This window comes from Panulirus ornatus, chromosome 58, assembly GCF_036320965.1.
Source record: "Panulirus ornatus isolate Po-2019 chromosome 58, ASM3632096v1, whole genome shotgun sequence".
In the NCBI taxonomy this organism is placed as follows: domain Eukaryota; kingdom Metazoa; phylum Arthropoda; class Malacostraca; order Decapoda; family Palinuridae; genus Panulirus; species Panulirus ornatus.
The window spans coordinates 24,837,219-24,863,718 of NC_092281.1; the positions used below are offsets into that span (position 1 = coordinate 24,837,219).

General features: G+C 44.6%; 1 protein-coding gene across 2 annotated transcripts in view; it reads left to right on the top strand.

The window, feature by feature from the left end:
• Positions 1–26,500, top strand: part of LOC139766679 (carbonic anhydrase-related protein 10-like) — a 401,338-nt gene that overhangs the window by 123,348 nt on the left and 251,490 nt on the right. For both annotated transcript variants that reach the window (XM_071695592.1, XM_071695591.1), the window contains exon 3: positions 6,084–6,220. In XM_071695592.1, coding sequence (XP_071551693.1) covers positions 6,084–6,220 — 137 coding nt within the window. The remainder of the gene's footprint in view (positions 1–6,083; positions 6,221–26,500) is intronic.

Sequence of the window (26,500 nt, forward strand, 5' to 3'; positions counted from 1 at the left end):
CTCTGTTACGGTCACTGGCTCTGTTAACCTACTTAAATATCAAGGATCTCGTTCCAACCTAGTTAATGATCGCTCACTATTTGGAAGGAGGCTCAGAGCACACAAGAATACGAATCATGATGATAAAGGAAAGAAATGGAATATGTTGTGAGGCATGGAGACCAGAGAACACCACGTCAGGCTCGAGGCGTGGTTGGCAGTCTGTCTCGTCCCCAACCCATAAACCCCAAATATCTTCAGATCGCGTCTCACTTATGACTTTAAGTAACCTGCCCTGTTACCCTTCCAGGTACACCCAGCCTGACGGATCTCTTCTCCTTACCGGAAAAGGTGACCGGCATTTTCTCCCGCGAAACATTTGACAACTTGGATTAAGAAGCTTTACTTACAACTTTGATCCCCGAATGGTAATTCTGTTTCCCCCTCGGAGTGGCGACTATAACCAGTGGTTCACGATGAGGTGAGGGAGGAGGAGGTGAGGGTGAAAGTTCGTCCCGACCATCATCATCCAGTGACACACATCAATAAGCAACACAACACTCGCCTAGGATCCTCCTTTTACGGATATCATACATTTTGTTCCATCTGAAACACTTGGATCCTCTTGAATGTTACTCCTGTGTCCGTCCGTCCTCTCCGATGCGACGTTCTCTCCCTTCCACCTCTCTCTTTCTCTCTCCTCCTCCTCTTCCCCGCCAACAAAGACACTGCCGCCCATCTCAGTCGTCCTGCCCAGCGTGATGGTTCCCCTACCAGAGCCATTACCGTCTGATACGTCTGGTGTGCCGGGTCCTCATCAGACACTACTGCCTTGGTAACATTCTCTCTCTCTCTCTCTCTCTCTCTCTCTCTCTCTCTCTCTCTCTCTCTCTCTCTCTCTCTCTCTCTCATGTCGGGCTCCTCCCTTCCATCCAGCATCTCCCGAATCGTTCTCTCCCGTAACCATGGTCTCACTGACCCTTGCGATGCGTCTGTATCTGCAATCATAAGTTTGGATATTTGAGAGCGAATTTCAATGGTTCTTGACCCCGCACTCCCATCTACAATCACTATTAACATCACACATATATCAAAAAAAAATAATTTAAATATGATTACTAGAAAATCAGTTAGGGAGAACCTACTAATGAAGTTATGTATAAACACCTCAACTGTGTATAATAAAAAGGATTCAAACTATCTAACCCCGTAAGAGTAGTGCTAGATGTTCGTTAGTGCCACAACCAGAGAGTGAGTAGTGTCACATATCACAAGAGGAAGAATCCGAGTGGGTGAGAGCAAGTGAAAAGAGGCAAGGTAGTAAAAGGCTGGCGGAAGATGGAATACGGCAACGCGATACGAGTGGATGGGATTGCAGGCATACATTTTCTCTGTATCACTGAGGATGTGAATCATCACAAGAACGCTCGTATCTTCAGTGATTCATTTTCCTCGTAGTTACCACCATATTCCTGAACCACGCGTTCTATTATGATATATATATACATATATATATATATATATATATATATATATATATATATATATATATATATATATATTACTGGGGATAGGGGAGTAAGAATACTTCCCATGTATTCCCTGCGTGTCGTAAAAGGCGACTAAAAGGGGAGGGAGCGGGGCGCTGGGAATCCTTCCCTCCAGTTTCTAATTTCCCAAAAGAAGGAACAGAAAATGAGGCCAAGTGAGGATATTCCCTCTAAGGCTCAGTCCTCTGTTCTTAACGCTACCTCGCTGACGCGGAAAATGGCGAATAAGTATGAAAAAAAATATATATACACCTATATAAACACCAGTGACGCCTCATGTTTATACAATGGATTTGAGTGTGATGTGATTTAGCCTCGATATCAGCTTTATCTTACTTGTGATTGGTATTGCAATCATTAGTTCTGGACACTGGTATTAGGGAAACCCCAGCAAGCAGTCAGGATGGAAATTGCCTATATTTCTTGCACTACTGTGGTTCTCTGGTTTTTCCAGCCACCATTCCTGCTCACCTCTCAGATATATGAGACAAATTTTCATTTAAAATAGAGGAGCTGGTCTCATGGAAATGATTACCCGGCACAGATAAGGTTTACGTAGATAAAGAGAAGAAAAAACAACAACATCAACAAATAAACTGGTTTTATGAAACACATTTCAGGTATTGGTAATTCTATTTGTTTGAGGTAATGAATTACTGTAATGAGCATCGTAAAATCTGAAACGTAAGGGTGGGTGGGGGGGGGGGGGGAAGTGCACCAGGTATTTCTCTATGGAGGGGGGAAGGGGGCGCTCACACAGGGCCAGATGTAACAGGTACAGAGAGTAGAACAGAATTCTGTTTAGAAAATGGGGGAAAGGGAGGACTGAGCTACATAAACTGTCGTATATATATCCTTTTTTTTTTTCCTTTGGGTTGGGGGGGTTGAGGGATTCGAACGGGCCTATCACTCTAAATTATGATAGTCTATAATGCCAGGGGAAGCAATTATATCCGAGATAATTTCGAGATAGTAAGCGAATATGGAGCTGTTACCTGGAACTCTGAAGCGTCCATGAAAGGCTAAATCTATGTATACAGACCAGGAATACTGCTAACTTATACATATTCTAATTGACGTTGAGAGAAGCAGTTTAGGGTGTACTTAAGCTAACTTAGTTTCTCTTAACGAGCAATTCTAGTGCTATTCTTTGTAGAAAAAGTTACATTTTGTTAGTATTAACATTTCTAAATTGCGCTTTGATACCCATTGCTGCACTCGCTTGGCATTTTAACACAGCCTACGATGTATTTTGTCGAAATGTAGTTTAGCTTTTAAGAAATTAGAAAAAAAATATATATGAAAAATTAAAACGAGCTAAATGTATCGAGAAGGACATCACTTGAATTACTTAGGAAAGTAATTCTGATGCAACAGAAAGGGCGATTCAAGAATTTTTTTTACGTAATTCTTAGTAGCGTGTGGAGTAGCCCTCACATTTCTTTCCTGTATGGGAGCACTTATCTTCTTGGGTACATCGGTATGACCCTAAAGCACGACGGTACGACCATCCAGCACGAACTGTACGACCCTGGAACACGACGGAACGGTATGATGGCCTTACATTTGACATACGTCATAACGATGAAGTCAAAGATCATGTACCATCGTGGTCAAGGGTCGTACCGTCGTGCACAAGGGTCGTACCGTCGTATTCAAGGGTCGTGCCGTCGTGCACAAGGGTCGTACCGTCGTGCTCAAGGATCTTACCATCGTGCACAAGGGTCGTACCGTCGTGCACAAGGGTCGTAACGTCGTGCTCAAGGATCTTACCATCGTGCACAAGGGTCGTACCATCGTGCTCAAGGATCTTACCCTCGTACTTCAAGGGTCGTATCGTCGTGCTCAAGGAGGTTACAGACTCACACTTTTGATTGGATCAACCGATCCTAAACTCTGAGTTTCACTTCTTCAATCATCTCTGACATTCGTATATCTACTGATGACGATACATTCTTAAGGCACTGTATACAGTGCGAGTGAAGGCGTCATCCATTTCTGGTGTCTACTGGAGTTGCCTTGTTTTCCTGGAGTGTAAGGTGTTGATCTAGTCAGTCAGCTGGTCAGTGTTCGCTCATCATACGAGTGTTGTGTCATTATCCTCACCTCTAGCCATGAGGGAAGATCTTGTTTACATTTCTTTGTGCTCTGCGATGTTCTCGGGTCGTTGAGAGGGAACTACGATAGCCTTATGCCTCGGTGAACTACGATATTCTCGACCTCGTGAAGGAACTGAAAGATCGTCTGGTTCCTCTGTAAGCACGACTGCGTCCTCGGGTCACTCCTTAAGGTCATGCGAAGACGTCAACTCCGCATGATGAAGCTACGACGACTTTCAGATCTGCCTGGAGAACTAAGGTATCCACTCACTGTCCTCCGTCGACCAACTACGTGTCTCACATCCGGATATAGCCACTACGATCCTCTCTCCAAACCCACTGTTCCCCAGCCTGTCAAGTGCCATTCCTTTAGCTCCTATAGCAGTCTCTTCTTTCTGCCTCACTCACTCGTGCGCTACTGGCATACGGTTCACAAACATACAATCTTACCATCTCACACAGAACACTTCGCAGGACACACCTCACGCAACTCGCTCTTCTTAAGGAAAGCTTCGTACCCGTTTTGCATGAAGACAAAATCGTCTCATAGATACACTCTCTCTCTCTCTCTCTCTCTCTCTCTCTCTCTCTCTCTCTCTCTCTCTCTCTCTCTCTCTCTCATGCATTTGTTCAGCCAGTTGGCGAAAGCTCTTACGCTGGCAGGTAATGCGAGCCAGTCCCTCACTCTCTCCTTTCAAGAGATGATCAACTCTGGAACCTCCACAGTACACCTCAGACTACTTTAATTCCGTTTCTGTGGTCACGAAGCTGATGTTAGAAAAGCTAGGAAATATCAGGAAATCACATTTTTTTTTTTCACCACTGCGTATTTCAGTAATGTGTTAGTCTCTGTTGAAGTATAGGATTCAAGGTACAGAAGGGAGCATGACGGGGCTAAAAGATAATTTTGTGAGGTAATTCAGCACCGAGACTTTTCTCTTTCATTTTAAAGGTACGAATATCTGTTAAATTCCATGATGATTATCACAGCAATATCAGTTTTATCGTCAGTATTACTGGCGCTTTTATATCTGGAGTTGATCCTCGTATTGTTACTATCGTCTTCATGATTGCTGTGCCAACTGTTGGTAATGCTGCTGTTACACCTGCTGTGTCTCCTGCTGTTGTTGGTGTGTCGTCTGCTGATTCTGATCCTGCTGTGTCCACTGCTGCTGTTACTTCTGTGTCACCTGCTGCTGTTGCTGCTGCGTCTGCTGCAGTGTCTTCTGCTGCTGTTCGTGCTGTGCCTACTGTTGCTGTTGCAGCTGTATCGGTTACCGACGCTATGACTGCTTTCCCTGTGGCCTTTTATTCTCATTCTTGCTATTGCCACCAGTGTTTCTCTCATGACCCCATGAAGTCTCACAGCGATGCGCCTGATTTCTATATTTTCAGACATCAGGTCTCCCACCAAGCCAAAAACACACGATTGTCCCGGACCCTTTTTTGTACAGAGTTACGTTATTTTAAGGGACAAATTAATCTTCAATTCTTTAAGTAATATCTTGTCAACAATCTCAGTTATTATTCCATGTCTGGAGACGGAGTCCACTGGCCTCCATGTCTGGAGACGGAGTCCGCTGGCCTCCATTTCTGATCATATTCAATAATAAATGACCGAGAAATATCTTACAAGTATAGTCTTTTATTTCCACTTAAAATAGAAATGCCAGTATATTGATGATCGTATTTCTTCTTTTTCTCATTAAATGCAAACTTTTGTTTTACCACTTTTATATAAAACATCTTCTCTTCAATACAAAATATCAAAAATGAATGTCTACCTCGTTAACATAAAATCTGTTCTCTATCTAGGTTAACTTGATGATCTATTTACACAACCTAAGTTTTATACCTATATCAACTAAGTTTTCTCATTAGTGTGAGGTCTTCCGTAGTTTAAGGCAAAGGTTTTAATCAGTTATTTTCCTGCTTAAACAAAAATTACCCCCCCCCACCCCCTTCCCAAACACCATTCAGTCGCCAGTTTAACATAAATGGTTTGCACCTCGAGGCCTGCACACAGTTTAACATCAAACTGCCATTCCTCCGGTCTGCAGTTTGACCTATCACACTCCCCCACGCAGGTCCACACATGGAGAAAGGAAGACCAAACACTGAGAACGTGTATGGTCTTCGAGCTTTCTTGATGACGTGGAGAACGTGTTCGAGTACAACTTGACGCTGATGGTCGTTAAGAGCCTGGTAATCGATAGGAATATAGTCTATATAACTAGCCAACCACCTGTCAGGTGTACTGTTCTTCCCTAAAGTCATCATCAGTTTGATGCAAGATTTTTACCTCCCTCACACTGCCTCAGTCTGAGGCAATTCCTCCCCTAAGGTCCCTGAGGTTGACGCAAAGATCTCCTCCCTTAAGGTCGGTCCTCAGTTCGACGCAAGAATTCCTCACCTGACGCCTCAGTCTGACGTATGATGATCTTCTCCCTCTCAGGTCCGCAGTTCTGGGGACTGATCAACCCAGAGTGGTCCCTCTGTACGAACGGCCGGCGACAAAGTCCCATCAACCTGGATCCTTCGCTGCTCCTGTACGACCCCAACCTCCGCCCCCTCCACATCGACAAACACAGGGTGAGTACCACAGTTCCTCGGTTCCTATCCTAAGCCTGAAAGGGGATCCTATTGCATTGGTCATAGAATTCAATAGCACCTCTATGACTTCTATACGTATTCCATCAGTCGTGTACATAGTCTACATCAAGGCTTCTCTCTGTATCTATCCTTACATCATTCCTGACGTCACTAAGTAAGTGTGACTATGTTTTCTATGGTGCGTCATCTGTATACACATAGTACAGATGACGTCAAGAGGCAAGGCTATAATTCTCGAGTGGTATTATAAGAACGTTGCAGCAACAGGTTCTAATACTCTGTCAGACTCATTGTCTCTAAGGCATCACAACCATGGCAAAAAGTGGGTCTTCAAACCACAACCTGAAGAAGTATAATCAAGTTCTTGGTTCCGGCCGTAGTTATGACCCTTTCCTATGGTTGTGGGTCGGTGTCATAGCTCTGGATAGGTTCGAATCCTATGACTCCGTTCTACAGCTACGGTTAACACCTTCAACACCTAGCAATAGGATCAGAAGGTGTTGTGTGCGATTTTGGTAACAAAATCCTCAACGTCTCTTCTTTGAGTAAACCGATAACTTCTGCTTCCACAAACGAAAGACCTGCGTGAATTTTGGTCATTCATACAACCCCCCAAATCGGACCTATAAATATAAGACAGACCCAGGTAACTGAAGTTCATTCTTTATCCCTCCACGTCAACCTTGCAATCTTCTGTTGGTCAAGCAGCGATAAAGGTCAACAGCTCTTAGGGTCAGATTTATGGTTCTGGGTCAGACCAGTGGCTCCAGGTCACTCTTACAATTCCAGGTCGTTGCTGTTGTTCCAGGTCACGCTCGTGTAACTCCACTGCAGGGTCAAGCTAAGTCCCATAGCCCCAGGATGATGGTAGACCATCAACCTATGAATCCATCGTAGTCTTATAAGTAGAAATCATCGTAGTCCCTTCTACCATATGTAATGTCCAAAACATTGTATGAAGTGAGTGTGTGAACTGAACTTTTTAAAGTGACTCTCCCGTCAATACTGTAGACTCTATATGTCATATTGTATTACATGTATTGTTATCACCGGCCGATGAACCACCTGATCCTTCCCTTCGACCACTAAGAAACATTCGTAGTTCTCCTCAAACATACGTACTAAAGCGGACTCAAATGTCTTTTACCTTGCAACTATCTCATGTTTCATGGGGCGCGGATGTGCCCATCGTCTCTGTCAACATTACTGTACAACGGCCACATACGTTGATACAAACAGGTCTCTCATAAACGCGTTACTGTACCAAGCATCCATCAATACGTCCCTCGGTTTTTCTTTAGCAGTTTCGTCTCCCACAATGACCACATCTAGCTGTCCTCGTTACCTCTGCCACTGAGACCGTATCTACACCACAACCTCCATGATGGAAGAGACTCGCCTTGTGGCGTCTTCCTCATGGTCATACAACCAGTAGTGCAAGAGAAGAGCGATCACTCTTCCCCGTAGCGGTAGAATGCTCTCTCTCTCTCTCTCTCTCTCTCTCTCTCTCTCTCTCTCTCTCTCTCTCTCTCTCTCTCTCTCTCTCGCGTTGATCATTCCTTCGAAGCAGCTGAACATGTCCAATCCCACACTGCAGTGTATTATACCGGTCGCACTCCTTTTTATGTTGACGTAAATGTGCTACTGCGTTATTCTCCTATGAAAATGACGCTCTAATGGCTGTTAGATTAATGGATCATCCTGTATTCGTCATCTGAAATATATTATTAAACTTACCAACATTCCATCATCGAACACACACACACACACACACACACACACACACACACACACACACACACCCTATTTGCCCAACGAGGTAACTAGTCATTAGCACTCCTGCATTGTTCTGAGGTCCGGTCATGTTCATGTTCGTGTAACGCGAATTGTTACTCGGTTACTCTGGCGTTACCTTCCGTGGTTGCTATCTGTGTCGTAACGCTCGTTACAAAGAGCTTGTTGCCTGGCCTGTAACTATCGTTTCCCTTGGCTGTTACGCTTATTACCTGGGAAGCTCCTTTTGTTACCTGAGTTGTTAAAGCGTGTTACCAGGGGTGTTATACTTGTTACTTAAGCTGATACGCTTGTTATCTACCCTGTTACGATGTTTACCTGCGGTGTTACACTTGTCATCTAGGCTGTTATGTAAGTTACCTAAACTGTTACGCGTGGTATCTGGGATCTTACACTTGTTACCACAGATGTTACACACGTCACGTGGGTGATTACCTAGGCAGTTATAGTTGTTACCTGGGCTCTTACACATGTTATATATGTTACATTCGTTACCTGGACTATCACACCTGTTACTTGAGTCACATCTGTCATGAACACCTGCTACTAAATCAGCTATCAAGGTTGTTACAACGTAAAACATTACTATATGTATTTTTTCATGGCTGTTTCCTCTTCAATTCTTGCAATTCCTTTAGAATCTTACGCAACAACTTTTTATGAAAAGTATCATAAATAACAATGAGAAAAAATTCCTAATATGTGTGTTATTCATATTACGTGGTGGAGTTGACAACGGTGTGCTGATAGAATTGGATCCTGAGTAAGACTTTGTTTCGTTACGGTAGTGTATGTAGCAGTGTGGAGAGGATATAGTGAAGAGCGACGCACAGGTATTGATCTAGAATGCTATACAATACTGACTGGGGTCATCAAAATAAGACACTCCTTGTGGGGGAGTTTGTGAAAATCAGAGAAGGTGTAGTGGAGTTCACTGTTATATAATTAGGTTAAACACTCGTCAAATACGATCACAACCTATGAAACTTCATGAAACCCCCCTCTCATAGCCGGACGTGTCTTGCCACTGGACATGGGCTTGCCACTGGATAACGGCTCGCCACTGGACAACGGCTTGCCACTGGATAACGGCTTGCCACTGGACAACGGCTTGCCACTGGATAACGGCTTGCCACTGAATAACGGCTTGCCACTGGATAACGACTTGCCACTGGATAACGACTTGCCACTGAACAACGGCTTGCCACTGGCGACCACGAGAATCACTTGTTTTACAAATGATCTCAAAACATAAGATAAACATCGTCTGTTAAATATATTACGTAGGGGGTTACCAGTAGCCTCTGTTGATTTGTTCATTATATTTTTCCTCCACCTAATTATACGTTCACCCCACATTTTCCCTACACTTCATGACCCTCACCAAGATGACCTTATAGAATATCGAATAATATTGTAAGATATAATGCTCCAATGTACGCCCCGACACTTGTATTCTAATCTCTGAACGCGACACGACCAGTGAGAAACAGAATCAGTCAGCATCCAGAGCAAAAGTATTCATTTCTCTTATGATCTGTGAAAATCCATAACGGAATCATTTTCTAAACTTGTTATCTTGAAAACTACCATTTTCTTTTTTTCTATTTAACTAAATGGGAATCTTTAATTTTATGAAAAACCTGAAGATTGATAATTCAAGTACAATCACTTCATAAAATGCAAAAACGTCATTAGCTTCACAATGATAAAAGATGATATTTTTTCCAAGCCATCACGTCTGGCGAATATTGACTGTATGACCTAACTCTGACCCACACTGTTACACAGTTATTTACCTTGGGTCGACACACCCAGGGTTTGTACCAGAACGAATCCTCCAAACCCTGAAGCCACACTTGCTTCACGATTTCTGTGAATCTACAGCAGACAATGAATTCTACAACCATTACAACCCCCCCCCCCCGTACAACATTTGAACACATACAGTCTCCATCAAAAGCCATCCATGACCCCCCACCCTTCCATAACACCAAGTGTCCTCCATAACTGCCAACATTATCGTCAAAGATTTCTACAACCCAATACAACACGAGAGATCCAGTGCCCTCCGCAGTGAACTACAACTCTCTAATAAACGTCCACAACACGACAAGTGTCACTGACCATCTACAATGTCAATATGGAAATCAACATCTACAACATCTTCAAGAACTTCCGGGAAATAATCTCCTTTTCTTTTCTTTTTCGTTCTATAACACACGTATGCCTGTCTATAACACCCGTATGCCTGTCTATAACACCCGTATGCCTGTCTATAACACCCGTATGCCTGTCTATAACACCCGTATGCCTGTCTATAACACCCGTATGCCTGTCTATAACACCCGTATGCCTGTCTACTCTTACCCCGCTAATCTGTGAATTTCTGTCAAGCTAAAGAGCTTTGCTTTTTAACCAGGCAATCCAGTCGTGGGCCAATCAGGCCTCCTGTTGTCTGTCTTTCTCACGTGAACACAATCTCAAACACCTTCGAAAGGACCCAAAATAGCCTGTAGGTGTTTGAATACCCCTCTTTGTATTCCTTTGTATTCACTAAGAGAATAATATCTACGACGCCTCCCTGCCCCACACATACTCCCCATCACCTATGACTCAAGACTCCCCTCTCCTCCTCCCCATCACCACCTATCACCTCACAACCTCCCCCACACTTCCAGACGACTCTAACCACGTCATCAACATCACAGCCCCCTTCTCCTCCCTCTCCCCTAACCCACCTCCTCCTCCTCCTCCTCTACCTATCTACCTCTCATCCAAACGCCTATACAACGCTCTCTCTCTCTCTCTCTCTCTCTCTCTCTCTCTCTCTCTCTCTCTCTCTCTCTCTCTCTCTCCCTCTCTCTCTCTCTCTCTCTCTCTCTCCAACCCTCACCACGTCATCATCAATTCCCTACAACAAAGACCTTTGGGTAGATAGATAGATAGATAGAGAGAGAGAGAGAGAGAGAGAGAGAGAGAGAGAGAGAGAGAGAGAGAGAGAGAGAGAGAGAGAGACTCTCTTCTCTCTCTCTCTCTCTCTCTCTCTCTCTCTCTCTCTCTCTCTCTCTCTCTCTCCCTAACAGAGGAGGAAGAAGCCATGAATTGGGTGTAGAATAATAAAGTTTACGGCCGGCATAAAGTTCAATGGGCAGTGTTGCCAGACGAGGGTCCTCTCCTCCAGCAGTGGGAGGTGTAAGTGGCACATCTGGCAACACTGGCTCTCTTTAAATTTCTGAGGTATTCGTAAACTACAAGATTTTTTGTTTGTTTGTTTGTTATGCAGTTTACGCTTTGTTTTGTACGACCAAAAATGCTGTACTACTGAAATTCCTTGCCACTACTACGACTGCCACCGTAATTATCATTACTATTATTATCAATAACAATCATATCATAATAATGATAATTATAACAAGAACAATAATTATAATAACAATAATGATAATTATAATAATAATAATAATAATAATAATAATAATAATAATAATAATAGTAATAATAATAACAATAATAATAATAATAATAATAATAATAATAATAATAATGATAATAATAAAATAATAATAGTAATAATAATGATAATAATAAAATAATAATAGTAATAATAATGATAATAATAATAATAATGATGATAATAATAATAATAATAATACTAATACTAATAATAATAATAATGATAATAATAATAATAATAATAATAATAATGATAATAAAATAATGATAATGATAATAATAATAATAATAATAATAATAATAATAATAATAATAATAATAATAATAATAATAGTAACAATAATGATAATAAAAGGCATTTCTACATGGGCCCACTTCCCCTGCTATATTTAGTTTGTCACACATTTACGTAAACCACCTTCCGTGGGCGTGACACAAGCTAGTCAAACGCCTCAAGATGATACCATCTCTATCCACCTCACCCTCCCACCACACCTTGGGTTAAATGTCGCTGCATCAGTGAACTGGCCATGTCATACCTACACACAATAGACACCTCACCCAAGTTTCTGTCTATCGCAGGAGAAGTGAGGGACGAAGGGAATTCCAGGTCACATTTCTCAAAATGTAAAAAGTTACACAAGAGAGAGGAATAAAAAAAAAAAAGAAGGGGGGGGGGGAAATATATATATATATATCCTTACGTCAGAATACTGAAATCGACAGACGAATTTAGAGTCCTATATTTAGCTTGTGGTCTATAGATAACAGGTCACACGCACTCAGCCACCTGACACCGGGTTACGAAAATGACCCACAGTGTCTGTGTTTGGCGTCCGATCTTGACATGAAGATAAGGATGAGGTCATTCCAGGTCAAATTGCAGAGGTCAGAGGACACGCACGCTAACCCCCCACAGGATAGGTCACGGACGGTAAAGGAAAAGTGAAAAAGAAAAAGAAAAAAAAGATTGTTAGCGCCAACTCTTTAGCTGGCTCTGGGATTCGAAGCTGTGAAAAACGTCGAAGGTCATCCTTTCCAAAAGGTCAAACTTTACGAGACGGTAATCCCTCCCTTTATCATAAGAGGATCGACCTATATGCAAAAGGTCATTTGTATCAGCTGGACTTCTATATAGCAATGCTGGCGAAAGAGCAGGTCAAACGAAGTTATATATCTGAGGTCAAATGCTGACATATATATATATATATATATATATATATATATATATATATATATATATATATATATATATATATACATATATATATATATATATATATATATATATATATATATATATATATATATATACCAAATTGGAAAGGATCACAATTTTGCGCATGATCAAGATATTCCTATGAGTCCACGGGGAAAGTGAAACACGAAAAGTTCCCAAGTGCACTTTCGTGTAATAATCACATCATCAGGGGAGACACAAGAGAGAAATATAACAGTCAGTTGATATACATCGAAGAGACGAAGCTAGGACGCCATTTGGTAAACATGTCTTCGTCTCTTCGATGTATATGAACTGACTTATATTTCTCTCTTGTGTCTCCCCTGATGATGTGATTATTACACGAAAGTGCACTTGGGAGCTTTTCGTGTTTCATTTTCCCCGTGGACTCATAGGAATATATACCAAGAAATAGATTAGGTCATAGGCCTTGACCCGTGACCTGGGGAATACGTATTCTAAGTTTCGAGTTGATTCCTACAATCCTGTCCAAAAGAGTTCGAGAAAGAGGCCACGAGGGTCGTATTTCAGAAGTTGAGACTCGCAAGAAATAATGTTCGTGGTGGAGGAGGAGGAGGCCGCCCGTCAGGGCGTGGCAGTGACCAAGTGAATGTATTAGTCAAGTTCGGTGCCTGGCTCCAGTAGGAACAGCGACCGGGCTGACGGGTGGTACGAAGTGGCACTTCGTAGATGAAAAGTCACGAAGTAACGTCCACGGAGGAGAAGGAGGAGAAGGAGGACGAGGGAGGAGGAGGAGGAGGAGGAGAAGGAGGAGAAGGAGGAGGAGGAGGAGAAGGAGGAGAAGGAGGATGAGGAGAAGGAGGAGGAGGAGGAGGAGGAGGAGGAGGAGGAGGAGGAGGGGAAGAAGAAGGAGGAGGACCTGGGGGCAGAGGGGGAACCAGCTAATCCACGAAATATAAGTGTCAAGTTGTGGTGGCGACTGTACAAAAAGATCAGAGAAGAGTAAGGGTCATTCGAGGTCATACACCTGACACCATATACCACGCAGACAACCCATGACCTCAGGGCATCGTGAATGAAGCTGTGATTACTTTCAGATTACAATCATTCCATTGGCGAATACCTATAGAAAATAATATAACCTCAAAGATAATCCAGGAATATATCAGGACGAGAAAAACCAATTGCATTAAATATCCCGGACTTTAAGAACAGAAGCTGGGGCGCTGTGCATGAACAGGGTGAGGAGAGTAACGTGTTATATTGAACATGAACAGGGTGAGGAGATTAACGTGTTATATTGAACATGAACAGCGTGAGGAGAGTAACGTGTTATACTGAAAATGAACAGGGTGAGGAGAGTAACGTGTTATATTGAACATGAACAGGGTGAGGAGATTAACGTGTTATATTGAACATGAACAGCGTGAGGAGATTAACGTGTTATATTGAACATGAACAGCGTGAGGAGAGTAACGTGTTATATTGAACATGAACAGCGTGAGGAGAGTAACGTGTTATACTGAAAATGAACAGGGTGAGGAGAGTAACGTGTTATATTGAACATGAACAGCGTGAGGAGAGTAACGTGTTATACTGAAAATGAACAGGGTGAGGAGAGTAACATGTTATATTGAACATGAACAGCGTGAGGAGAGTAACATGTTATATTGAACATGAACAGCGTGAGGAGAGTAACGTGTTATATTGAACATGAACAGCGTGAGGAGAGTAACGTGTTATATTGAACATGAACAGCGTGAGGAGAGTAACGTGTTATATTGAACATGAACAGCGTGAGGAGAGTAACATGTTATATTGAACATGAACAGCGTGAGGAGAGTAACATGTTATATTGAACATGAACATTTATCCTTCGACACAGACGGTGGTCAATGAGAACTTACAAGTCTCCTTACCTTACAATGAGATCATGAATGCTGTTCATCCAGACTACCTGAACGAGACAATAACTCGAAGACCAATGATCATAATGACGGTCAACAATGTTCATGATAACTGTGATAATGATAACTGTGATAATGATAACTGTGATAATGATAACTGTGATAAAGATAAAGAATAATCCTATGAATGATTATAATCATAATAATAAAGGATTAATCATTAGAATGATAATGATAAAGGATTAATCATTAGAATGATAATGATAAAGGATTAATCATTAGAATGATAATGATAAAGGATTAATCATTAGAATGATAATGATAAAGGATTAATCATTAGAATGATAATGATAAAGGATTAATCATTAGAATGATAATGATAAAGGATTAATCATTAGAATGATAATGATAAAGGATTAATCATTAGAATGATAATGATAAAGGATTAATCATTAGAATGATAATGAGGATACTGACACATGCACTATTCACCACTGGCCACACTGGAGCGCTCGCTCGAGCGTCATGCAAAACAAGTAAACATACTCACCCTCCCTAACCCCCCCCTCTCCCCCCCTGCATGACAGGTCTGGGGGGGGGGGGGTTGCCACATGATGTAGTGGGGTCATGACTGACCACCTGGTGATGGAGGTCTGTCTCCTCCAGGTCGTTCGGGGCGTGAAGATCCCCAAAAGCAAAATGTCATTAAGTATTCACATGTCAGAGGTCATGTGTGTATGTGTGTGTGTGTGTGTGTGTGTGTGTGTGTGTGTGTGTGTGTGTGTGTCAGTCACATGGAGAGCTGTTAATCACAGGTCATGGACACGCTGACCTGGGGCCACGCGAAGACGATGGTACGATGGCCCAAAATCCTATTGGAAAACTAAAAGGTGGGAGAAAAACCACAGCGAGGCTATTCGAGGTCACAGTTCAAAAGGTACGAAAAAAAAAAGGTCATATCAAAAGTTCGTGACCTCAGGGATGGTGTGAGTGACCCATAAAATGAGTCCCAATTTAACTGGCGTTAACCCGAGTCCTCCTGGCTTATTAGAGGTCAAAGGTCGTGTGGGAAAACGTGTTCTATAACCCGTGTGTTCCAGGTTTGGTGTTAATTTTTTTTTTTCTTTCTTTTTTTTCTATATTCTGGGAACCGAGTGGGGGAAAATCAGTGACGTCATATCCAGTTGATGAGGTCAAAGGTCACATGGGAAACGTCCCACATTTTAAAAAGGCAGTGACGCGCGCGCGCAAAAAAAAAAAAAAAATGTTTTCCAAGTTACTGAACATTTTATATTTGAATACTGTAGAGCAGTAGTTGGATAGGGGGGGGGGCTGGGCTGGGGGGGCTGGGGGGGCTCGGGGGGGGAGGGGGGGAAGTAGAACAGTAATTGGGGGGGGGGGGGGGAGAATGTTGAGCAGTTAGGGAGGGGGGGAGAGAAGAGCAGTTTTCGCGGGGGGGGGGGGGAGAAGAACATAAAAGAGTAAAGTATTATCGGATTGAGCAGGGGGGGAGGAAGAGGGGGGGGGGGGTTGATGCAGGGCAGTAGCTGAGACGGGGGGGGGGGGGGATAATAATAATAATAGCATTAGGTCATTCGAGGTCATAGTTCAGAGGTGAGAGCCACATTTGAAGCAACTACGTGACGAGGGAGGGAGGTGGAGGCAACGATGTCGTTGGGTCATGATTGGCTGGCTACTAGTACGACCACCCACAGTAAATAGAATTAACGCTAATGTGAGAACGACTGTGTAACTACTACTACTACTACTACTACTACTACTATTACTACTACTACTACTACTACTAGTACTATTACTACTACTACTACTACTACTACTATTACTACTACTACTACTAGTACTATTACTACTACTACTACTATTACTACTACTACTACTACTACTACTATTACTACTACTACTACTACTACTAGTACTATTACTACTACTACTACTAGTACTATTACTACTACTACTACTATTACTACTACTACTACTACTACTACTATTACTACTACTACTACTACTACTACTACTATTACTACTACTACTACTAGTACTATTACTACTACTACTACTATTACTACTACTACTACTACTACTAGTACTATTACTACTACTACTACTACTACTACTATTACTACTACTACTACTAGTACTATTACTACTACTACTACTATTACTACTACTACTACTACTACTACTATTACTACTACTACTACTACTACTAGTACTATTACTACTACTACTAGTACTATTACTACTACTACTAGTACTATTACTACTACTACTACTACTACTAGTACTATTACTACTACTACTACTACTATTACTACTACTACTACTACTACTAGTACTATTACTACTACTACTAGTACTATTACTACTACTACTAGTACTATTACTACTACTACTACTACTACTAGTACTATTACTACTACTACTACTACTACTAGTACTATTACTACTACTACTACTACTATTACTACTACTACTACTACTACTAGTACTATTACTACTACTACTAGTACTATTACTACTACTACTACTACTATTACTACTACTACTACTACTACTAGTACTATTACTACTACTACTAGTACTATTACTACTACTACTAGTACTATTACTACTACTACTAGTACTATTACTACTACTACTACTACTACTAGTACTATTACTACTACTACTACTACTATTACTACTACTACTACTACTACTAGTACTATTACTACTACTACTAGTACTATTACTACTACTACTAGTACTATTACTACTACTACTACTACTACTAGTACTATTACTACTACTACTACTACTATTACTACTACTACTACTACTACTAGTACTATTACTACTACTACTAGTACTATTACTACTACTACTAGTACTATTACTACTACTACTACTACTACTATTACTACTACTACTACTACTATAGTACTATTACTACTACTACTAGTACTATTACTACTACTACTACTACTACTAGTACTATTACTACTACTACTAGTACTATTACTACTACTACTACTACTACTATTACTACTACTACTACTACTACTACTACTAGTACTATTACTACTACTACTAGTACTATTACTACTACTACTACTACTACTAGTACTATTACTACTACTACTAGTACTATTACTACTACTACTAGTACTATTACTACTACTACTAGTACTATTACTACTACTACTACTACTACTATTACTACTACTACTACTACTACTAGTACTATTACTACTACTACTAGTACTATTACTACTACTACTACTACTATTACTACTACTACTACTACCACCACTACTACTACTACTACTACTACTACTACTACTACTACTACTACTACTACTACTACCACTTCTTGTCCTTCTACCTACTTCTACTGTTACCACAAGAGCTTCTCAGGCTGGCCACTAGGTCAGGTCAGTAGCCGAGCTCGCTGTAACTCACAGTATTACTGGCCTTCACGATGGTCCACCTGGTCAAAAGTGAGGTTGGCTGCTGAGACGTTTTTCCCTTCCGATGGAATACGAGTGTGAGCAGTGGAGTCAACTGTGCTGTTGTGGGTGGTGGAGGAAACGCTCGCTCTCCCTTCTCCAACACTGTGTGTGTGTGTGTGTGTGTGTGTGTGTGTGTGTGTGTGTGTGTGTGTGTATGTGTGTGTGTGTGTGTGTGTGTGTGTGTTGGCCAAACTGTCTTTATGTTTTCAAGCATGACCGACATCGGTGATATGACTATCACCAACATGAACAACATTATCACCAACACCACCACCATTACCACCATCAACATCACCAACATTACCACCATTACCACCACCAACATCACCAACATTACCACCACCACCATCACCAACATCACCAACATTACCACCATCACCACCACCACCATCACCAACATCACCACCATTCATACGACGTAAGCTTCTTCCAACAGAGATATCACCACTAGGGGAGTTACCACCACTGTCACTGTCACATCACCACCGTACCAGCACCACTGCCAACAACAACATCACCCTCCACCAACACCACTGCCAACAACAACATCACCCTCCACTAACACCACTACCAACAACAACATCACCCTCCACCAACACCACTGCCAACAACAACATCACCCTCCACTAACACCACTACCAACAACAACATCACCCTACCCCTACACCACTGCCAACAACAACATCACCCTCCACCAACACCACTGCCAACAACAACATCACCCTCCACCAACACCACTGCCAACAACAACATCACCCTCCACTAACACCACTGCCAACAACAACATCACCCTACCCCTACACCACTGCCAACAACAACATCACCCTCCACCAACACCACTGCCAACAACAACATCACCCTCCACCAACACCACTGCCAACAACAACATCACCCTCCACCTACACCACTGCCAACAACAACATCACCCTCCACCAACACCACTGCCAACAACAACATCACCCTCCACCAACACCACTGCCAACAACAACATCACCCTCCACCAACACCACTGCCAACAACAACATCACCCTCCACTAACACCACTGCCAACAACAACATCACCCTCCACCAACACCACTGCCAACAACAACATCACCCTCCACCAACACCACTGCCAACAACAACATCACCCTCCACCAACACCACTGCCAACAACAACATCACCCTCCACTAACACCACTGCCAACAACAACATCACCCTACCCCTACACCACTGCCAACAACAACATCACCCTCCACTAACACCACTGCCAACAACAACATCACCCTCCACCAACACCACTGCCAACAACAACATCACCCTCCACTAACACCACTGCCAACAACAACATCACCCTACCCCTACACCACTGCCAACAACAACATCACCCTCCACCTACACCACTGCCAACAACAACATCACCCTCCACCAACACCACTGCCAACAACAACATCACCCTCCACCAACACCACTGCCAACAACAACATCACCCTCCACTAACACCACTGCCAACAACAACATCACCCTCCACCAACACCACTGCCAACAACAACATCACCCTCCACCAACACCACTGCCAACAACAACATCACCCTCCACTAACACCACTGCCAACAACAACATCACCCTCCACCAACACCACTGCCAACAACAACATCACCCTCCACCAACACCACTGCCAACAACAACATCACCCTCCACCAACACCACTGCCAACAACAACATCACCCTCCACCAACACCACTGCCAACAACAACATCACCCTCCACTAACACCACTGCCAACAACAACATCACCCTCCACTAACACCACTGCCAACAACAACATCACCCTCCACCAACACCACTGCCAACAACAACATCACCCTCCACCAACACCACTGCAAAAACCACCTTCGTAACCACTGCTGTCGACACGAGGACCTGCATCAACACCACTGCCAACATCGCCCCCGACGGACATCACTTCCACGACCGTTAATACCAACACAGCCTCTCCATCACAACCTTTGACAACACCAACCCCAGCAACGGCTTCACCATGCCCGCCACAGTCACACACACTCACCCACCAGCCACTTCCAGGAATTTCGTCCATTCTTTCACCTCCAACTCCCCAGAACGAAGCGCACTTAATTAGCCCATTTAGCATGAGAGTGGTAAGAGGAGGAGAAGGAGGAGGAGGAGGAAGAGGAGGAGGAGGAGGAGGAGGAGGAGGAGGAGGAGGAGGAGGAGGAGGAGGAAGAGGAAGAGGAGGAGGAGGTCAGTAGTCATCATCAAACACCTGTGCTTGCATGCAAAGGGCATTAAAGTACGGTATCGCTGAGATTACCTTTAGCGACGCCATCTAGCACATGAAACGCAGTCGTTCTTAGGGGGGAAGATGGAGCTGCAGCTGTGGAGGGCTGTGTGAGCTGTTGGGTGAGGTGGGGAGTGAGGGGGGGAAGGCGGAGGAGGATGGGTTCTTACGCTATACATGGTACGGTTCCAGTGTAGGGACCTCGAGCTTGTTCCATAATGCCATCCTTGAGCGGTGAGGAGTAGATCGACCTGGAGTCAGACAAGGAGGTAAGGGGGCTCCTTTTGAATGAATGGGGGCCTCCCTGGGAACACCGGGCGTTGTAACTGCAGCAGAAAACATTAAATTGAGGAATATATCGTCAGGGGGTAATGGGACGGACAAGTGGCGGTTGTGTGTGTGTGTGTGTGTGTGTGGGGGGGGGGGGTTGCAAGTGATCACATGAAGTAGGATATCGTGGGGGGAGGGAAGGACGGGGGGGGGGGAGATGTAAGGGGATCCTCATCTCGACCGTATAGGAGTGGCGCGTCCTGGGGTACCTCCTGTGTAGGGCGAAGAACACGGGGCGATCAGGAGACCTGGGTAACCTTCCAGCAGGATCATGGAAGGGGATGCACGTTCCAGCAGGGACAAGGAAGATGATGGGCGTTCCAGCAGAGAACAAAGGAAGGGGATGCGCGCTCCAGATGGGACAAGAGTACCAATGAAGAGACAAACGCAGCAAAGGGAGAACATTGAAGACGCTGTCACTAGTCACTGTGTCCTATAGACGAAAAAAAGTAACTGAAATCGTCGAGAGTCAAAATACAGCTGAACGACTTGTTGTTTACCAGACTGGGTCGTTACTACCGTACTTCGTTGAACTATCCATGACCCTGTTAGTCTGATTCTCCACGTCTTATTGAGAGGAGATATTAACGAATTTACGAGTAATTTTATTAATGGTTAAGAAAATATGTGGAAATATGAGGAGAGACTAAAATATCATCTGATATCATCTTACCAGAGAGTCTGTGTTGCTCTTGGTAAGCGAGAAGTGTTTTCCCTTGCACGACAGTCCACCAGGATGGATCGCATACCATGATCCTGACGCCAGAAGGTGCAATGTACCACCTGCCAATCCATCGCTGCGATCGCTCCAAAGAACTTCGGCCGTGTGAACTGATATCAGACTCCACAAACGCTGAGGATCTCAATAGGATGTGAGAATTCCATCAAATGTTATGACTAAAGATGGCCACAACGACAGCCACAAATACTAAGATGGCCACAACGACAGCCACAAATGCTAAGATGGCCACAACGACAGCCACAAATACTAAGATGGCCACAACGACAGCCACAAATGCTAAGATGGCCACAACGACAGCCACAAATGCTAAGGTGGCCACAACGACAGCCACAAATGCTAAGGTGGCCACAACGACAGCCACAAATGCTAAGGTGGCCACAACGACAGCCACAAATGCTAAGATGGCCACAACGACAGCCACAAATACTAAGATGGCCACAACGACAGCCACAAATACTAAGATGGCCACAACGACAGCCACAAATGCTAAGGTGGCCACAACGACAGCCACAAATGCTAAGGTGGCCACAACGACAGCCACAAATGCTAAGGTGAAATCTCATGAGAGTCCAGCGTTGTACTACAATCCAAATCTCGTAATCAGACTTCATAATCTAAATCACCAATAGATCGTCCTCCAAGAGAATACCCGAAAAAACGAAACACAAACAAAGGAACATCAGATCCTCTGGTTGATTACGATTCGCTAAACCTTTGCTGCTCGTCCGTTCAAAACACTTCAAATGTTTAGTGTTAAGTGGTCTGCTATGCCCCCGTGTGTAGAATGTTTACACTTGCATTATGTTATTCTGCATAATAGTGCAGGTGGCAGAGAGCATCCAAAACACTCGTGGGGGCCAAGAGATACTCGCCACACACACGCAACTCTGTCCACTGGTTAGTTGTTTGAAAACCTTAAAACACAGGGAATCCACCCACCTGCCTGCGAATATATATATATATATATATATATATATATATATATATATAAAAAATTATATATTTATATTATATAAAAATATATATATTGTGTGTGTGTGTGTGTGGGTGGGGTGTGTGTGGGTGTTTTGGTGGTGTGTTTTTGTGTGTGTGTGGGGTGGGGTTGTGGTGGAATATTTACATGGAGTTTCATTTAAAAGTTAAAAAAGGAGAAAATGACAACCCTTTAAATAAGAAAAAAAAAAATGAGGGTCTTAGGGGTTTTCACAAATGAAAAAGAACCACGATGATGGAAACAAAAACGAAAAAAGAGAAAAATAACCCAAAAAATGAAAACAATCAGTGGGAAAAAAGGGTTTAAAAAGCTGGGGAAAAAAATGGGCGTTTTGTGGGAAAGAAAGGCAGAAATTTTTAAAAATTTTTCTTTTCCCTTGTGTTTTTTTCCCTTTTTGTGTGTGTGGGATGATGAAGGGTACTATGAAGTTTTCCAATCACTGGCAAATTTTTTAAAGGGATGATAAGGCTTCCATCTCTGGAAGATTAAAAGATCTCCTCCACCCCTCCACCCCCCCCCCCACAATGTCCCTTTAAACCTTTAAGCAAGCTTAGCTTTCTTATACTTTCGGTCTGGCGTGGATTTTCATCCCTTGATGGCTGGGGTTTTTTTTTCGGTCTCTCGGTTGAAAAGGATCTGTAATCCCTACAAGCACGGGAAATTTATAGAATTTGGGGGACGATCTCTTGGGGGGGTTAGTACGACGGTACTTCCTTGGAAAACACGGCGGTACGATCTCTGAGCACGGGGGACCGGTTCAAACAGAAACGACCAAACGGGGGCTTAGACAGGAAAAAGATCCCCCCTGGGGGCCCGGGGGGAAAGAACCTGAGTACCACGGGACTTTCCCCTTAGGGCCCCAAAAGGAAAGAACCTGAACACGGGGGAAAGAAACTCTGGGGGGCGAACCGACCCCGGTACGATCTTCCCGGGCTTTTCTGAGCAAAGGCGGTACGTTTTCGAGACGACGGTAAAAGTTCCTGAGCACGAAGGTCCCATCTCTGAGTACGACGGTACGTTCTCTGAGCACGACGGTACGATCTCTGAGTACGACGGTACGTTCCTTGAGCACGACGGTACGTTCTCTGAGCACGACGGTACGTTCTCTGAGCACGACGGTACGTTCTCTGAGCACGACGGTACGTTCTCTGAGCACGACGGTACGTTCCTTCAGCACGACGGTACGATCTCTGAGCACGACGGTACGTTCTCTGAGCACGACGGTACGATCTCTGAGCACGACGGTACGATCTCTGAGTACGACGGTACGTTCCTTGAGCACGACGGTACGATCTCTGAGCACGGCGGTACGATCTCTGAGTACGACGGTACGTTCCTTGAGCACGACGGTACGTTCCTTGAGCACGACGGTACGTTCTCTGAGCACGACGGTACGTTCCTTGAGCACGACGGTACGTTCTCTGAGCACGACGGTACGTTCTCTGAGCACGACGGTACGATCTCTGAGCACGACGGTACGTTCCTTGAGCACGACGGTACGTTCCTTCAGCACGACGGTACGATCTCTGAGCACGGCGGTACGATCTCTGAGCACGACGGTACGTTCCTTGAGCACGAAGGTACGATCTCTGAGCACGACGGTACGATCTCTGAGCACGGCGGTACGATCTCTGAGCACGACGGTACGTTCCTTGAGCACGAAGGTACGATCTCTGAGCACGACGGTACGATCTCTGAGCACGACGGTACGTTCCTTCAGCACGACGGTACGATCTCTGAGCACGACGGTACGTTCTCTGAGCAAAACGGTACGTTCCTTGAGCACGACGGCACGATCTCTTGAGCACGACGGTACGATCTCTGAGCACGACGGTACGTTCCTTCAGCACGACGGTACGATCTCTGAGCACGACGGTACGTTCCTTCAGCACGACGGTACGATCTCTGAGCACGACGGTACGTTCCTTGAGCACGGCGGTACGATCTCTGAGCACGACGGTACGATCTCTGAGTACGACGGTACGTTCCTTGAGCACGGCGGTACGATCTCTGAGTACGACGGTACGTTCCTTGAGCACGAAGGTACGATCTCTGAACACGGCGGTACGATCTCTGAGCACGGCGGTACGATCTCTGAGCACGACGGTACGTTCCTTGAGCACGAAGGTACGATCTCTGAGTACGACGGTACGTTCTCTGAGCACGACGGTACGTTCTCTGAGCACGACGGTACGTTCCTTGAGCACGAAGGTACGATCTCTGAGCACGACGGTACGTTCCTTGAGCACGAAGGTACGATCTCTGAACACGGCGGTACGATCTCTGAGTACGACGGTACGTTCTCTGAGCACGACGGTACGTTCCTTGAGCACGAAGGTACGATCTCTGAACACGGCGGTACGATCTCTGAGCACGACGGTACGATCTCTGAGTACGACGGTACGTTCCTTGAGCACGGCGGTACGATCTCTGAGCACGACGGTACGATCTCTGAGCACGGCGGTACGATCTCTGAGCACGACGGTACGATCTCTGAGCACGACGGTACGTTCCTTGAGCACGACGGTACGATCTCTGAGTACGACGGTACGTTCCTTGAGCACGAAGGTACGATCTCTGAGCACGACGGTACGATCTCTGAGCACGACGGTACGATCTCTGAGCACGGCGGTACGATCTCTGAGTACGACGGTACGTTCTCTGAGCACGACGGTACGTTCTCTGAGCACGACGGTAGGATCTCTGAGTACGACGGTACGTTCCTTGAGCACGAAGGTACGATCTCTGAGCACGGCGGTACGAACTCTGAGCACGGCGGTACGATCTCTGAGCACGACGGTACGTTCTCTGAGCACGACGGTGCGTTCCATGAGCACGACGGTAGGATCTCTGAGCACGACGGTACGTTCTCTGAGCACGACGGTACGTTCTCTGAGCACGACGGTACGTTCCTTCAGCACGACGGTACGATCTCTGAGTACGACGGTACGTTCCTTCAGCACGACGGTACGATCTCTGAGCACGACGGTACGTTCCTTGAGCACGACGGTACGATCTCTGAGCACGACGGTACGATCTCTGAGCACGACGGTACGTTCTCTGAGCACGACGGTACGATCTCTGAACACGGCGGTACGATCTCTGAGTACGACGGTACGTTCCTTCAGCACGACGGTACGATCTCTGAGTACGACGGTACGTTCCTTGAGCACGACGGTACGTTCCTTGAGCACGACGGTACGTTCTCTGAGCACGACGGTACGATCTCTGAGTACGACGGTACGTTCCTTCAGCACGACGGTACGATCTCTGAGTACGACGGTACGTTCCTTCAGCACGACGGTACGATCTCTGAGCACGACGGTACGTTCCTTGAGCACGACGGTACGTTCTCTGAGCACGACGGTACGTTCCTTGAGCACGAAGGTACGATCTCTGAGCACGACGGTACGTTCTCTGAGCACGACGGTACGTTCTCTGAGCACGACGGTACGATCTCTGAGCACGGCGGTACGATCTCTGAGCACGACGGTACGTTCTCTGAGCACGACGGTACGTTCTCTGAGCACGACGGTACGTTCTCTGAGCACGACGGTACGTTCCTTGAGCACGACGGTACGTTCCTTCAGCACGACGGTACGATCTCTGAGCACGACGGTACGTTCCTTCAGCACGACGGTACGATCTCTGAGTACGACGGTACGTTCCTTGAGCACGACGGTACGTTCTCTGAGCACGACGGTACGTTCCTTGAGCACGACGGTACGATCTCTGAGCACGACGGTACGTTCCTTGAGCACGAAGGTACGATCTCTGAACACGGCGGTACGATCTCTGAGCACGACGGTACGTTCCTTCAGCACGACGGTACGATCTCTGAGTACGACGGTACGTTCCTTGAGCACGAAGGTACGATCTCTGAGCACGGCGGTACATCTCTGAGTTTTTTTTTTTTTTAAAGAACTCGTGTTGTGTTGCCTTCTCAACCGATGCAAATTTGCCCGTATTATGTTGGGTACATCACAAAAAATAAAAAAAAAAATGGCATCGTCCTACAGGACAAATCGAAATGATTCTTTTTTTC